The following is a 17,044-nucleotide window of genomic DNA, read 5'->3' as shown; positions in this document are numbered from 1 at the left end:
AGTTTTTCCCTCTATCACAAGTTTGTTTCCAATAGCCAAGCTGATTGGGGCTGTCACTGGATTAGCATGCCTGTTAGGTAACAGCTGGTTACTCTTTTTAAAGAATTGTATGTTTTTATTCAGCATTTGATTTCTATATTTACTCAATATTTAGAAGAAATTTAATCTTAAAATTGCCACACCATGTTTCCTCCTTTGTATTTGATTATATTTATTTACACATATTATAGTCTGCATTATATGTTATATACCCAATGCATTTATATATTAAATTATAAATAATACTAACTATATTAATGGTATACCATTTAAATAATAACTATAAAAATTTGCTCAAAGGGAGTATGAGCCCATTATATAAATTCTATTTTGAAGTTAATAGAGTACATTTATTTAAAAAAATGATAGAATTATCTCCTTAAATGCTTTCTGCATATTTTATTTTAAAAAATTACATAAAAGTTCAGAGTGCTATATGCAGTTTATTTGCTATAGATTTAAGTCAATGATAAAATAATGCAGTGTCAATAAAATAATGCAGTTCAGTAGCTAAATTCCCAAATTATCTCTCTTGGAAGCACTGTACTCCATCTGAGAACCATAAATATAATTACTGATATGAGACAGCTTGTAGGTAATGCAAAGTTTAGTAATCACCATTTTCTCTCATTATTTTAGAGTTTTGAGTAGAAAACCAATACGTGAACCACCAACTGTGAAGTTTAAACATACATGTTTCAAGCTCCTGGTCTAATGTGATTTACAGGAATGTTGTTCTGACACATTCTTAACGATACCTGAAATTGTTAATGTGCTGCATGGAATATAGCATTTTTCCTGCATCTGTAAGTAGCACTGTGGAATGGAATTATCTCCCCAACACGTATCATTGCATTTCTCTCTCAAGTCTTACTCCACGTACCTTTCTGTGTCTATGCACTTAATTTACCCACCACGAGCCCAACACTAACACAAGACCACCTCTTTCTCTCAGATGATAAAGACTTGAGAATACAGACGTCATAGCCAATGGTACTTAAAGTTTATGAATCAACAGAAATTTGCTAAAATTCAGTTTCTTAGTTTCTACCTCCAGAGATTCTAATTTGGAAGGTTGGTGTGGGACCCAAGATTCTGTACTTTGTAATCACTGTTGGGATACTGAGCAATACAAAATCCTCCCCAGATTTTTCTATCCTCCTAAAACCAAGAGATAGAAGAATAAAGCCTTCAGAGACATCATTGCAGATGAAGAAAGGAGACATGTTCCAAAAATATCCCTGTTTCAAAGCATCTGCATTCTAATTGACCAAGGAAATGTTATAGGACAGAAGACAGGTGGGGATGGGAACAGGAGATAACCCACTGGCTAGGCAGACCCCAAGCCAGCAGAGGCTAAAGGGAAATAGGATAGCTTTAGGTAGGGAAAGTTGGCTGAACTTCTGCTACATTTAGCCTTTGCCTGCTCTGTCCAAGCAAAGTGTTTTCCTCAGTAGCAAGGGAAAGAAAGGTACAGGCTTAGAAAAAGCAGAGAGACATGTTTCTAACCTCAAAGACTAGCACACTTCTTGGTACACAGTAGGTGCTCCACAGATGCTGCACTGGATGGGATGAGCTGGCGCTACCCCACTCTATGTTGCTATGTGCTGCGGTGTAAATAATGTCACTACTCCGAACATGAAGCTATCCTCTTCTAAGTGGGATTTTCATTGTGGTAGGAAATAAACGTGGTAAGGTAGATAGAGCAACACAATATGCTAAAAGGAAAAAAAAAATCAATGGGAATATATCAATAATATAAACTGAAAGTTTTTTATGTTCTACCATTACTAACGGTGGCATAAAGCGACCTCAGCAAGTTTGCCCACCGCCAAGCCCAATGTTTACCCACAGCACAATGCTTTTGGTCCCTATTACTATTCTCCACTGAATGGAAAGGATTCCTAAGAAAATTGCCAACTCTAATTTTTAAAAGCAATTAAAATTTAGACTGCTTCCAAAACGTAGTGCTGTTGTCAGAGAGTAATGAACTTTTCAAGAATCTCAGAGGTAATTTTAAAAGAACAAAGGAGCCAGATTAAATAGGAAAACAACTTGAGCATCATATGAATCGTAATTATCCTAGTTAATAAAATGAATGCTTAATGAAGGGCCATGAGTCCATAATGAAACTTGAAAAAATAAAAGTCAAGTGTGTAAAGGGTAGTTCTATTGTAAAAGGAGGTGGACATTGAGGATCTGTTCACTTATTATTCCTTTTCGTGAGTAGGGACAAGAGTTTTATACATGTGGGTATTTTTATTTCATCTATTAAGTAAAAATCTGTTTTTAAAATATAGGTATGTACTTACTTAAGTGTAAAAAAGAGAAGTACAGCGAACCAAGAGTGAGCCAATTAATCATCAGCATTATTTGACCTGGTAGATTATTTCTCAAAACTAAAGGAATCATCTCTGAGCTCCCTTCTTCACTCGACTTCCAAGACTATCCATGAACTTGTGATTTTCTTTTCATTTCACTCTCTGCTTGTCCTAGGTTTTCCCCCTCAGCTCTTTTTCTTCTCAAACTCTAAATATTTAGAACACTCTAGAATGTTGCCTTCCATCTTCTCTTCTCCATTTACACTAATGTCATGGATGATTGCATCCCATGCCATGACTTTAAATGCCAGCTATATGCTGAAAGTTTCCAAATTTGTTTTCCAATTCTTGACTTCTTCTCTGAACTCTAGACTCACATGCCCACAACTGGCCAACAAATACCACCTGGACTCTGGTAAGAAGTCTCAATTTAATATATAAAGATCAGAACTTTTATTCCCTTTCCAATTCCATTTCTTCACATTTTCCTTATTTCAACACATCCTATTGCTCAAACCCAAACCCTTGGTTCTCCTCTTTCCTTCTCCTTATCTCTCTGCGATCATTAGTACACTCAGATGTCTCCAAGCATTTGAACTCACTAATGACATCCAGACACTTGCTCGCCTTCCTCAGCCATAATCTTAGGACCACCGTTGTTTCTTTCTAACTGGTCCCCCCAGTTTCACTCTTGCTCTGCCCAGCAGTCTCATCTCCACACAGATGCCTGATTAGTTAACATCACTCTTCAGCCTTCCAGATGGTCTTACATCCCATTTACCACGGCCATCTGAGTTCTCACCAGGGCCTCGGATCTGGTCTTGCCCATACATCCAATCCTATTCCTACTCCTCTGCCAATCACTTCCTTGTCAACAGCAGTAGCAGGGCTTCTCGAGGTTTCTGTCTTTCTGCCCTTCCCTGTAATATAAGCATTATTAGGGCAAAGACTTTGTTGGTCTGTAAAGCACTATCATCCCCAAAACTTAGAACAATGCTTGGCACAAGATAAGTGCTCAGTAAATATCATCTGACTGAGTGAATATATGAGAAACAGGAAGCAATCCAGGAGCCAGAAGGACTGAGCATGACCAGTGGGCACACACAACAGCCAGGTAAAGGGAGGGGAAGTGTATATCAGGCCATTTCAACACAAGTGGTAGCACAAAATAAATAAGGAGAAAGAGGGCACAGTCACATGATTCAAGAAGATGAAATAGTTCTCAAAGTAGAAGTAACTTCAGAGCTCTGATAATGGGAGCATCTAGGAAATAAAACTTCTGGGTAGACTAAGAATTATAATGTTACCTGCTAATGAGAAATATGTTATTAAAATAACACTGAATAGAATTATATCAAGGAGATGGGTTATATAAAATTGACCAAGGGAGACTTAAAAAATACGTAATTTTAAGGAGAAACCAGGTTGGTTGGAAATTGGTAAAACCTGTTAGAAAGGCATAAATCAAAAAAGTCCTAGTGACAGAATAAGAAAATTTTAACTATCAAAAAGATGACTAGCAGCTCAAACTTGAACTCCTTTAGGAAAGAAAACAAGAGCCATGCCTTAACCAAAACCCAATGTCACTAAGCTAATCTTGCACATTCTACTGGCCTAGGAAAATGCTCTTCCTTTTTTTTTTTTCGGATCTATAAACATGACTATAATCTTGAGAAAGTATTTATACTTTTAAAATATTTAAGTAATTATAGTATATTAGTAGCTAATCTCCTAAAGCCATAAGGATAGGAAGATAAATAGAGAAATTAATTAAACCCATGATGTTCATTTTTTAGAGTAGGTTTAAGTAGAAATGAAATAAATTTTAAAATATTATATTTGGATAGATTCTGTATCTAGACCTATTTAAAAATTTTGAGGCATTGAAAAGAACTCAAATTTTAAAGTGTAATTGCTGCATCAATTAGTTAAGTAATGCTACTTTATAATCAATACTTAACTGTTTAAAAAGTTGGTTTTTGAATTTTATTAGATGTATCAGTTAATTTAGCACTAAATAAAGTACAAATATTAGTGTGCATTTCTTGCCCTACTCCAAAACACCTCATCGTGAATCATCTATTTCAGAAATGTTGACACCTATTTCAAGAAATTGTTTTAATAAGAAATGAGGTAATCCATATGCTGCATTTGGTCCCCTCTGAAGAGCAAATTTAAAAATGGAAGATTGGCAAGAGCCTTCTCTATGGACAATTTCATCATTGATATATGTCTGTTCAATAGATGTGATCCAGACAGTAAGTCTCTACATGACTGGCCAACCCAAGGGACTGAATAGTGGTCCCTTCTGGGATCCACGCTTAAGATTTTGCATTTTGCTATATGTTAGTGGGAAAAAATTGAAAATAAATATAAAACTCTGGTTGGTAAGTTTGCTTTACACAGTGGTCTGAGTTAATAATCCTCAAACTACTTTTTGTGTTCTAAGCTTGAGCAAACCCATAAATACTTTGTGGATGCACAAACAGGGTTTCTCATTATTGGAGATAAGAGTTATGAATACGGAAGGAGACAAGACTAGAATGTACCCTGTGGTCTTTTATTTGGACTGGAGCTATCATTTTAGGTTCATATCTATAGGTATAGAGCTACGTCCATTAGGAGGGTCTAGAAGCAGGACACACCAGCAGCTGCAAGGGGTGAAGAGGACCCTGTTTTTTTTGTTGTTTGTTTTTTGTTTTTATTTTTAATGTAGAAGGAACTAAAATGGCTAAGTGGATTTGGGGTTTCTTACAGAACACCTGATTTGAGGGCAAGGCCAGGGAATGCATAGAGTGAACCTGGAACATCTTATTTTGCCAAAAAAGGAAAAAAGTTCTCAAAGAATGGGGATATAGTAAGACCAACAAAGGAGCAAGCATGAAGGGTTTCCCCAAAGATAAGCCTTTCTGTAAAATAACTCGCTTATATTAAAAAAAAAAAAAAAAAAAAAAAAAAGACAAGAAAGACAGAAGGGCTGAGAAAGACAGACAGAAAGACAGACAGAAAGGCTGACAGAAAGGCTGCTCTAGATTAAGGATGAAAGAGGCCTCACGGCTAAACACAGCGCCTTACCCCAAAATGGCTCTTGGGCGGAAAACACACAAACAAACCACAAGTGTCATAAAGGACTTATCTGCAACAATTGATAAGAATGAGTGTATTCTGTGTTAGATAATTAGATTGGGCAACTGTATTGCATTAATTAATTCCGTGATTTTCTGCCGTTATGTAGGGAAATATCCTTGTTCTTGTAAAAATCACATGGAAAGAGGCACAATGTCTAACTGACTCTCAACTGATTCAGAAAATAAACATTTCTCCAAGTCAGAGGGAATGCAAGAGTGATAAGGAAGTTTTCATAGCATAAAAGGTAAATAATTGTTGCATCTCGGCGAGGGTGCACAAGAGTTCTTTGTGCTATTATTTGCAATTTTGTGCATGTTTGAAATTATATCAATATAAAAAGTTTAGAAGATCAATGCATTACATGTGTAGAGGGTAAGTCTTAGACCCTTCTTTCATGGAGCTTTCCCACACAGGAACAGCAGCACAGTAAACTTTGTGTTGCACATTTATACAGTTCACAGTATCCAAAAGTATTGCGGCGTCTTAATTTTGTCCTGACCATCACCTCAGCAGGTAGGTATCCTACGGACACTCTACTGGTGAGGATGGTAAAACCCACAGACATTAAGTCACACAAGGTCAGTAGCACAGGTAGGACCAAAATCCTGTTCTCTGGTTCTAAGTTAACCTTGTCTTTAAATCATAGCAAAGTTGGCCCATACTTTTCAAATATTCCTTTGAAGGTTGGAAAAGAAGACAAATCAGTGAGAGAGAAACAGAACAGACACAGAGAAGTGCAGTGACATCAAGGAACACTGAGGCTCAGGGATGGGAATGGGAGGGAGGACAATATGACTGTAGACAGAGAAGACCTGTCCAATTAAACTGCTTCACCACCTACAGGTTAAATCACCTGGAACAGATTTATACTGCAGTCAGGTCACTTGTGTGGTATGGTTTCAATAAGTTGGTTGATCTGGGTTCTTTTTGTTAGGAATTTAAGCTTTTCACTGCACAAGTAGGGTTTAAAAAAGACCAATAACAGGTGGTAATTCTTAGCATACTGGTAAGAATTTTTTTTGATGAAGCTGTCTGAAATAATATCAGAAACTTACTTTCTTGGTTAGAGACATAAAGACAAAAGCCAGAAAACTCCTGGTAACAGGAAAAAGAAGAAATAATATCACAGAGCAGCTAAGAAGAGTAAAACGCAAGGTTGGTGAGGATAACTGTGAATTCATCACAATTCTATTACAGCTTACGTTTGTTTGCTTTGTTCAGACTGAAACCATGTGAAAAGACATTTTATGTCCTGTATGACTGAACATGTGTTTATATTAGATGGAATTGCTCTTCTATTTCCTTTGTATATTTGTGGTTTGAAAAGACATGGTACCCTAGACCTACAATCAGTACATCTGTGAGGTAATAATTGAAAGATGTCCCAAATATTACTGCAAGCCTGGTTGACATTTAGAAAGCATACGTTCTGTAAGAACATCAAATGGATGAATTTACCAAATCTGAGGTTAATACAGGAGGTTGCTATCTTACTAAGACCTATCTAAGTGTCACTGAAAACACTGTATTTTTTAATACCTGAAGATACCTTTTACTTGTAACATAGTTAAGGTCAAGGTTATTCATCTGTGATACGCCCAAGGCATAGAGTACGTATATGAAGTCACATTTTGCAGGGGATGGGAAAACTGACGATTATGCACGTTTGTTATGATATAGTTGAAAACAGATGAAAATGTAATTATCAAAATATAATTAACAGATAAAATATGATTATCAGCAAAGTCATGAAGGTGCTTTTTAGCTGTGGGAGAGGCTATGTATAGCTTAGTCACCCAGATGCAGGGTATCATGCACTGGATGAGAGAGCTTTGATGTAGATGGGCAGCACCTTGGACAGTCCTTTCGGAGCCCAGGTAATTGGCCAAGCCAGGATGCAGCTGAGGGTCCTCATTTCCAAGTTCCCAGGACTATGAGTTTGAGTTCACCCTCACTCTGGTATGATGGGTAGTTCACTACTCATTCTCCCTGACCCTCCCTAACTCCCCAACAAATCTCCCAGACTTCTGTGGCTGGCAATTTGTCTCCATCTATCCAAGAACTATCAATGTCTGTGTTTGTCCAGAGTTTGTCTTTTAACCTGATTAACTACCACTGCATCTTCCATTCTGCACACCCAGGGCTCTTTTCTCAGAGATCCTGGACACTAGAGACTCATTTGAATCCTCACAGGTAAGGTCAGTCTCTGGAGGCCTTTTCTACTCAACCAGGGGCAGGAAATCACCCTCGTCAGGGCTTACGAATCTTTATGAGGAAGCTACCTCTTTTTCAGACTTAATTCAGACGTGTGGGAGTACGACTACTATTAGAGGGAGAAGGTAAATCCCCCGATTCAGCATGTATTTTCTCATATTATACTACAAAAAAAGAGTGAGCTATGGTTAGTTGATATTTGTTCTTAGTTTTAGTTATGGTTAGTATCAAAATAGATATGATTTGAGAACTAAGTAACATTTTAACCCCAATTCACAGCAAAGTGCTTATGCATGAATTTCAAGGAGCACAGTTTTTACATTTGTAACTTGAGGGCTATCTATACAAGCTTTTTTTAATATTGACAATTTGCTGACAATAAATATTGTCCTAATTGGCTGATAACTAGCACATTTTATACGTTAAAAACTAATTTTACACCTTAAAAAATGCTTACCTTGTGAATAGGTAGAAATTTCCATTTTTATGTTTGCAGGAAACATAACACTTGATGCGAGTATCTAACAAAGAATGAATTTTAATTGAACCTTCTCTATTTTTATGCATGATTTTAATGGGAACATGATTGGAAAGTTTATAGTGTTCTAAACAGTGGGAACGTTTCCCTGCTGGGAGGGTTTGGGGATGCTGCCTGAAAGGGGATGCACAGTGCCTGCCAGGTTCACCTCATCTGGGAAGGGACACCATGACGTCACACTCACCCGTACACGCAGTGGGCGGCGGACACCAGCCAGTCCCTGCTGACCAGCGAAGCTCCGCAGAGCAGTTTGTTGTCGTAATACAGGGCCACGACCCAGGGCCAGGCTCCTTCTCTGGCATCATCTCCTCCAATAATCTTCGGGCTAACTTCATCAGCCACCAGTTTTTTCCCACAAGCTATTGAGATCATTGAAGAAAGAGCATCTATTTTATTTTGGTGGATTTCCTCTGATTGTGGAAACTGAGTGGCTCACTACAAAGTAACTTGAGGTGACATACTAACTCTAAACAGAATTTTAAACTGAAGGCTTGAAGGAGGACAGGATGAAATATTTACTTACCTTTATGGTTACATTGTAACAGAATCAGTGAATCCTCTAAGCACTGTTTACTGTAATAGAAGAACAATTATATTTAAAAGCTGTGCACAGAACATTTTAAAACAAAACATAGTGTAGGTCATCCTGTTTTTTCTCTTTAGTAAAACGGACTTTTAAATTTGTTACATATAAAATGCAGGGAAGCTGAAATGCACAGCAGACAATCCTGTTTAAAGTCAAATAAAGTTGAGTTTGCATCCTTAACTCTACCATTTACTCTTCATATGATTTTTGGATACGTTACTCATATCCCTGAGACTCAGTTTTAACATCCACAAAATGGGAACATTAGTACTTTACTGGAGTTTTGTGAGAGGTAAAGAAATATTTGCAATGAAGTTATTACTGTGCATTATACACAGTGAATACTCAATAAACAATAGTTATTGTTAGTTTGCACGAACTAACCTTGGATTTCACCATTCTGTAATGCAGGACATGCTTCAATGTTGCTAATCAGACAGCTATTCAGTGTTCAACACTGTGAAGCTGTGCACTTTATTCAGGGAATTCAATGATGAATAAATCATGGGTCCTGCTTTCAAGTGAGGCAGACATGTAAATAGGCAAATATAAAATAAATTGTAGGCACAAATAATTAAAAAACTCACTCTTTGTTTAAATATTTGGATATCAACCTTTTTCAAAGCCAAGAATTCTATTTTAAAGGAAAATTTAAACACAGAGAAATTGTTTTAAAGTGTGCTATACTTACAAACCACTAGAGGTCAGTATAACACAAGAAATTAAAGTATTTGCATTGGTTCCTGATCCAGCTACTGTAAGCTGTTGGTCACATTAACACACACGCACATGCACACACACACACACATACACATACACAGACATACAGTTTTAATATTTATATACTTAACACCATCCATTGTGAATGTTGTTTAGGTGCTTGTAATTTTAGGGAAGAACAAACCAAAAAATACAAAACATGACCCAAGATCTGCATGAGCTCATAAGTACAATCAAAGCAGTTCAGTGTTTCTGGAACATACGTGATAAGGTTCATTTGAAATGACATGCATCCATGTTGTCCAACGGATATGTCCTTTAGAATAGACATATTCAATTTAAATGTAAGGAAATATATTTATTAATAAGCAATGTGCATGTATGTATATTTACCTAGATACAGATATATTCATATGCATTCACAGTCCCACAAGGATGACGCCTCAGTTAACTGTCCTTCTATTATCTGCCCATGGTTAGGAGAGAAGTAGTTCCTAGGACGCTTCTCAGCATCCTGTCAAGTTTCATCCAAGCATTTCCTACAGTTACAATACCCATCCAGGAAACCCACATTCAAAGTGCTTCACCATTCTTAGGTGTTAATAATGCTTAATACTCTGTGGCACATATAAGATGGATGCATTCTTTTCAGCAAGCACAGAAAAGATTTTGGTTAACTTAATAGTTAACCAGAAAATAAACTGAGCCTAGCACCCCATTTTCCATGTGTTTTGGGCAATCTTCATACACAAATGCACACATGCAGCATCTCAGTAGAGAGCAATATGTTGCTTCACCTCTGGTCACAATGAGAGTGAGTACATTTGTCCAGGAACATTTAGAGAGATTAGAAAAAATAGAATTACTGTCCTGGCCTTTGGTCCTGGAGTCAGAACTAGGTTAACCTTCTGTACAGGAAAAAAGGCAGTGCCATGATCTGCGTCTTTCTCTCGCCCAGTGGGGCAGTACCAGGAGACGAATGAATGGGTTTATATCTACTGTACTGACAAAATGAACTCAGTTCTCTCCTTATATATGCCCAACAACATGGCCTTTTTTCTTTCTCTTTTTTCCTTCCAGAGCTGCTATTTAAAGTGAGCTGCTTCTTTGGGGGGCTTAGAACACAGAGCAGAAGAGTGGGAAAGTGGAGGGCTCTGAAGTCAGATAAACCTGGGTTGGAATCTCCACGGTGCCTACCAGCTTTGTGAACATGTCCTAGTCACTTACCACCACCAGGCCTGTTTCCTTATCCTGATGGGGGAGCAGTGCTACCAAACCACAGAGCTTTTCAGTGGACTGGAAATAATCTCCTTAGTTAACACCGTAATATTCCTACCATAGCATCTGCACATGATAAGGATTCAGTAAAGTGTTTGATGAGCGCTTCATATCCGGTATCCAGCACCATGCTTAGAACATATTGTCAATCAGTATATCATAAGTCCATTTCCTTTCTTTTCTTTCCTTTTCTTTTCTTTTCTTTTCTTTTCTTTTCTTTTCTTTTCTTTTCTTTTCTTTTCTTTCTTTTTTTTTTCTTTGCATCTAGAACTACTACTAAAGTGGTCCAAAGAACTGGAGGAAAGGGAAGCTTAGCGCTGGTGGCAGCGTGAACTGTACATTTCCAGTGATATCGGGGCAGGTTGCTGGGGTCGTGCTGAGCGGCCTTTCTCAGTGGTGGGAAATAATCCCCTAGTCATGCATATGCCTCATAAAAGGAAGGAAAAAATGGAGATCTAGTTCAGTAGACCTGCATACATGGAAGAATCATCTTCCTTGATATCCTCTTCCTTTCTTTAATTTTTAACAATTACAACCACTAGTGAAAGGGTATTTTTCAAAAGTACCAGTTTTCATGGGGCAGTGAACGTACCTCTGCAATAAATAAACACATAAATTAGCTAACTAGATAAACGCATACATGTCTGATTTCCTGCTCACCCAGTATAACATGGCTAATCACGGGAGAGATTAACAATGTCCTGGCTTATTCATGTGATGAAAGTTTCTAGTATCCTTGTCTATAAATGGTGTCTCTTTCAAATAACATGAACATACATACAATAAAGACATCAATGTGTGATGATACTGGCATTTTGGTGCTAAGCATGGAATGACCTAGTTCTTATTTTAAACATGTGTATAATTAATATGAAAGTATTTTATGCCTTTTCCTTTTTTCCTAACTCACTCTTGAATGTCTATAAAGTATAAATGAGAGACATTCTCAATATAAAAACGGCTCAGGATCTGTAATGGTAATGCACATTTAGACACGCCTTACACAAAGGGAATCGAGAAGGCTGCTTTCTCACCTGCAGATGCTTTGATTCACCCCCAATGAGACTAACAATATCAGTCAAGGCCCTGCAAACATTCATATAAAACATTCAACTGCTAAGTACCTTGGTACTAAAAATTCTCCTTTAACAATTTGTTTTACTGATAGAGCTCACAGAAATGGCCACATTTCATGAAGAGCTGAATAATTATAATATAATATTTATATTATAATAAAAATATAATAAATATCATTATATAATGATTATAATAATATAATTATTATACAATATAATTATAATTTTGCTTTTCACTCTTAAGTATGTTCAAAAAACTACAAGCTAGCGCACCAGCGATGATATCTTAAATCCTTGTTATAGTCTCTTCTTGAAATTACTTTCTTCCCGCCCAAGCTGGCCTTTAATGGAACTGTAAAATTCAGAAGCCAGTTTCAACAAAAATTATTATTAATGCCCAAACAGGAGGAATGGCACAAACTAAGCTAAAACAGATCTTTAAATACAGGAAGGAGGTTGCTTTTAAAACATTGGTAAAAGCTGTAAAAGTGAACCTAATTTTAAAGAGCAAAAGAGAAAATGCAGGCACAACAAGAAGTCTGAACTCTTCACTGAATATCCATGCTCTGTTTGCTAGAGAAATGAATACCATGGCTTTTTTTTCTCTCTCTCTCGACAATAGCTAATTGTGTCACTCTTTTTAGTCTGATCAGCACTGGACCTTTTTATTCTAACTCTTACAATTTCTTTCTATGGGATTTACTTGTTCATAAATCCAAGAGTAAAGATAAAAAGGATATGGAAGTAAAACTTATTGAATCTCTATCTGCGTGCTAGATAATTACATACAATACCTCATTTGACCATCCTACCATCTATCTGAGGATTAGGCAATGTTATTGGGTAAGGTCAGTTAGATGCTGTTGGCGTCACCTAAATAATAAAGAAGTTACATAACTTTCAAGATTACATGGCTAGCATGTGGTGGTATTAAAATCTGACTAGCTTCAAAATCCATTTTCTTTCTAGTCAATATAAAACTAATAAAAGAACACATTTTGGGACCCACCTTGGTGTTAGTATTAAGCTGCCATTAGGTGCTGTGTTTAATTTTACAAACGGTCCACCTCCAGTAGAAAAGATTGGCATGGATGAGTTTCCACTCCTAAGGAAAAACACAGACAGAACAAAAACACAAACGGAAAAGACCCATAAACTAAACTTCTAGTTATTTAATGCTGTGGACATTGAAATAAATATGAAATAAATAAATAAATAAAATATGAAACTCCAGACAGACATTTTAATATTAGATCCAAACATTTTAATATTAAACTTCAAATGTTTTATGTCTAAAAGATAGTTAGGATTTCCCATAATGACATAAAATATAATTTTAATTTTTATGTAATATCTCTAGTTCTTGTTTGCTTGCTTATATATATTATTTAACAAGGCTAAAGTCAGTGTATATATCACTGGAGTGTTTGATTTTTTCATTTGACTTTCCTATGTTCAATAATTTTCACATCAATTATAATAACTTCAGAGAATTGCCATACCATAATTTATTAAACTTTTTTCCTATTGAGTGGAATTCATCTTTTTAAAAAATGCACCTTGCCTAGGAACAACCTAGAAAAAAGAGATGTTGATTGTTTACCTTTCTGTGTGTTGCTTTGATGTTGGTATTTCATTCAATTCAAAGTCTAACTGCCCTAATTTAAAGCCAGAAGCTATGTTATTGCTCTGAAATGGGTGGGTATGTAGCCTGGAAACCCACTGAGCCAGAATGGGTCAGAGAAAGAGACAGAAAAGCCTCCATGTGACAAAAGACAAAAGACGTGGACTGGTCTTTCTTATCCCTGAACACCTGTTACATCCGTGCTGTCAATTGTGAGCCTTAATTGAAGATTTCTTTTAATCATCCTCTCTCCTCTATTCTTCCGGCTTCTCACTTTCTAATCTTTTTCCTGGCTTTTATTTATTCGAGATTTTAACCTTCATATAAAAATACCCCTTTGGGCTGGAAACATCCTGATTCCCGCTATTTGCTTCTGATTAGCGGGGAGATGATATGGTTCTTATCTTTCGGGGTATCTGAAGGACCCGCCCACTTCCTCTTCAGAAGAAGGTCCAGTGTCTTCCCTAGGCTATACTCGCCCGTGATCCTTTTCTATCTGTGCATGTGGAGGAAATTTCCAAGCCACACTCATGGCTGTTATGCTCAGTAAGAGGAAAAGATCTAAGCAGAGGGTGTTCCCTCTCTCTTTCAGGTAAGACAACGCCTTAAAGAAACTGAAAGTGTCTGGTAACTTTCATCCACTGAATGGAGAGCTGAAACAATGGCGCCTGTATGTAATGTCCCAGAATTTAGCCCCTTGCACTTTGATTTTATAAACAGATAAAAGTAACTCAAGCACATAAATCAACGATTGTTCCTTTAATAAAATCTGGCGTGGATTTACCAAAGGGAAAAATGAGTGTTACTACTATTATTGTTAAAGATTAAGATATTCCTTCCATGTGGGCAGAAAAATCATCTTATCTAAGTACTTACATAAGATGTATTTGTTTTAGCTCAGAAAACAAAACAGGCATAAAAACATCCAAAGAAAATGAAAATGTTAATTTGAAAAGATGCACTTCAGTATTCACAGCAGCATTATTTATAGTTGCCAAGATACGGTAGCAGACTACTTGCCCATCGACAGATGGCAGAGGGATGAAGAAATGTGGACACACACACCCACAACAAACTATTACTCAGCCACAAAAAGAATGAAATTGTGCCATTTGTGACAAAATGGTCGGACCTGGAGGGTACTATGCTAAGTGAAACAAGTCAGACAGAGGAAGACAAATCCTGGGTGTTTTCACTTATATGTGGAATCTGAAAAACAAAACAAGTGAAAAAATATAACAAAACAGAAATAGACTCACAGATACAGAGAACAAACTAAGGGTTGCCAGAACGGAAACGGATGGAGGGAGGGGTGAAATTAGGTGAAGGAGATTAAGAGACACAAAATGTTAGTCTGTCTCATGTTAACTTAATTCTTAGACCACTCAGTAGACCCAATAGAAGGGTAAAGGAATATTTCTTCCTCCCCAACAGTGTGTAATCTATTAAGATACTGAATCACTACGTTGTTCACCTGAAACGAATACAATATTGTAAGTTAATTATACTTCAATTAAAAAAAAAACAACTCGAAAGGCAGTCAGGAATGCTCTGGATCAGGAAGGACTTCACCACTGCAGGAATCTTTTAGTTAAGGACTCACACATTTAGGGAAGACAGGATGTGGATCAAAATAGATTTTAGAGAACTTTAATTTTTACCATTGGTGCAACTCCTGGTACAATTCATCACATTAATCTTGACTTTTAAGAATACCAAGGAATGTCTATCCAATCTGAAGAGGTTCTAGTTGTGCTGACTTTGCCTACAGGCTCCAGAAATATCACTGGAATTGGTTGGTTAGTGCAAATATTTGCTGGGAGGGAAGAGTTGGTGGAACCTAGTTACTCTCCAATCTCCCTTTTGTTTGTGGGTCTTCTTTTACTGCCTTTGGTCATGTTCTCAGTATCCGTATTCTGCTGAATGCCTGTATGGGCTGGATGTTCTCCTAGGTGGTTTTCTGTGTTCCTGATGCTCCACGATGAAGGACTTTCCAGGTGTCTTCTCCAGGCGAGCAGCATCAGCCTCACCAGGGGTTATCTGCAAATTGTCCAGCACCATTCCAGACCCACGTACCCATTCAGAACCTCTGGGGGTTGGGTCCGGTGATGAGCCTGTTACCAAACCCTCCAGGTGATTCTGGTACCTGCTAGCCGGCAAACAACCATCGTAGCCAAATATAAAATCTGATTCTTTACTTGTTCAGGGGTCTGCTCTTTGGCTTCCACAGTGACTTCTGGCTGCCTGATAAGCAATCTCTTTGAGGAACTGACAGAGTTAATCCATATATCAGGACCCACAAAGTAGGGGTCGTCCAGTGGTCTGGCCGCTGTCACACATCTAAACCTAAGTCAGCCCACATGTACAAGAACTGCCTCCCTGTCAGGGAAACATACCACCAATCGCAATCCTCCAGCTCACCTTGAGCTAGCCATCCTTGCCCTAGAAAACAGAAGCCGGTGGCCTCATCAGGGGTCCTCACCTCCTGGATCTTGTAGCCGATCAGACCATTTCTTCCTTGCCTCTTCTAATGTTCTATTAAAGTCACTCTCACCCCAAATCCCCCAGGAAGACTGCCCTACTTCTTGTGAGGCACAGACCTCCCCAAGTCCGTGGGCTATTTACCCTTAATAAAGGACATCAGACTTGTTATTAAATTATTTTCATTTTGTCATTGGACAGCACTCATGATAATGTGGAGGAACACCCAGAAAGGTAATTTCTTAAAAATATACATCAAAGCTGTGGATTTAAGACTCCTCCATTGTCTCTGACTGGTTTTAGTCTATCGCTTGGCTATCTCTTTTAAGACAACATTGAGGGGTTGCCTTTATTTCTCTGGAAATTTAAAACAAAATCTAGACAAAGTTAAATTGCAAGAAATACTGAAATATCTGTAAATCAGTGTTTAATCTAGCATCTGTTTATTGCACTTACCTACCAGTGGCCTTGCACTGTGATGGGATTGCCAGTTAAATTTTTAACATAAGCCTATTCTAGAAGAAAGGAAGGCTAGAGGCAAAGCTTTAAGAATAAAGAATACTCAGTAGATATTAAATGCTCCACCCTAGGATTCTCAGGTGTTGTACCACAGTGATGTTTTCCCTACCTGGCTGAGAAAAACAGAGATTATGTGTGCATATGGACAAAAGACACATGTACAGTTTATATTCTAAGAGTGTGTTCTACATTTGTAGTCTCAAACTTCATATGAGAAAATAGACTGCAGTTAATGGTGTAGATATGTGGGTTTGGGTTATTCAGAATAACTGGGTAAAACATTCTTTTGGAAAAAGCTTCTAAAGTAATCACATAATTAATTTTTTTGTTAAGTATTGATATCTGCAACACCAGAGTGGTGCACGGAGGCATCAGCTCATAAACACATTTCCAGGTGTCAGTGTTGGATGTTAAAATTTGGAATTTAATTTGAGACAGAGTACTTTTCAAATCCTGCCAAGTTGAACTCATCCTTTTTTGAACTGAACACAATTTATTCCAGTTTGTATTCACAGTAAA

At 37.3% G+C, this 17,044-nt stretch overlaps 1 protein-coding gene across 2 annotated transcripts in view; it reads right to left on the bottom strand.

The window, feature by feature from the left end:
• Positions 1-17,044, bottom strand: part of TMPRSS15 (transmembrane serine protease 15) — a 107,191-nt gene that overhangs the window by 11,432 nt on the left and 78,715 nt on the right. For both annotated transcript variants that reach the window (XM_006184077.2, XM_006184078.2), the window contains 3 exons: positions 12,911-13,006; positions 8,765-8,814; positions 8,426-8,600 (listed from right to left, as the gene is read on the bottom strand). In XM_006184077.2, coding sequence (XP_006184139.2) covers positions 8,426-8,600; positions 8,765-8,814; positions 12,911-13,006 — 321 coding nt within the window. The remainder of the gene's footprint in view (positions 1-8,425; positions 8,601-8,764; positions 8,815-12,910; positions 13,007-17,044) is intronic.

Source organism: Camelus ferus, chromosome 1 (genome assembly GCF_009834535.1).
Source record: "Camelus ferus isolate YT-003-E chromosome 1, BCGSAC_Cfer_1.0, whole genome shotgun sequence".
NCBI classification, from domain to species: Eukaryota; Metazoa; Chordata; class Mammalia; order Artiodactyla; family Camelidae; genus Camelus; species Camelus ferus.
The sequence above is the reverse complement of the archived record's forward strand: the minus strand, read 5'-3'. Positions and strand labels throughout refer to the sequence as shown.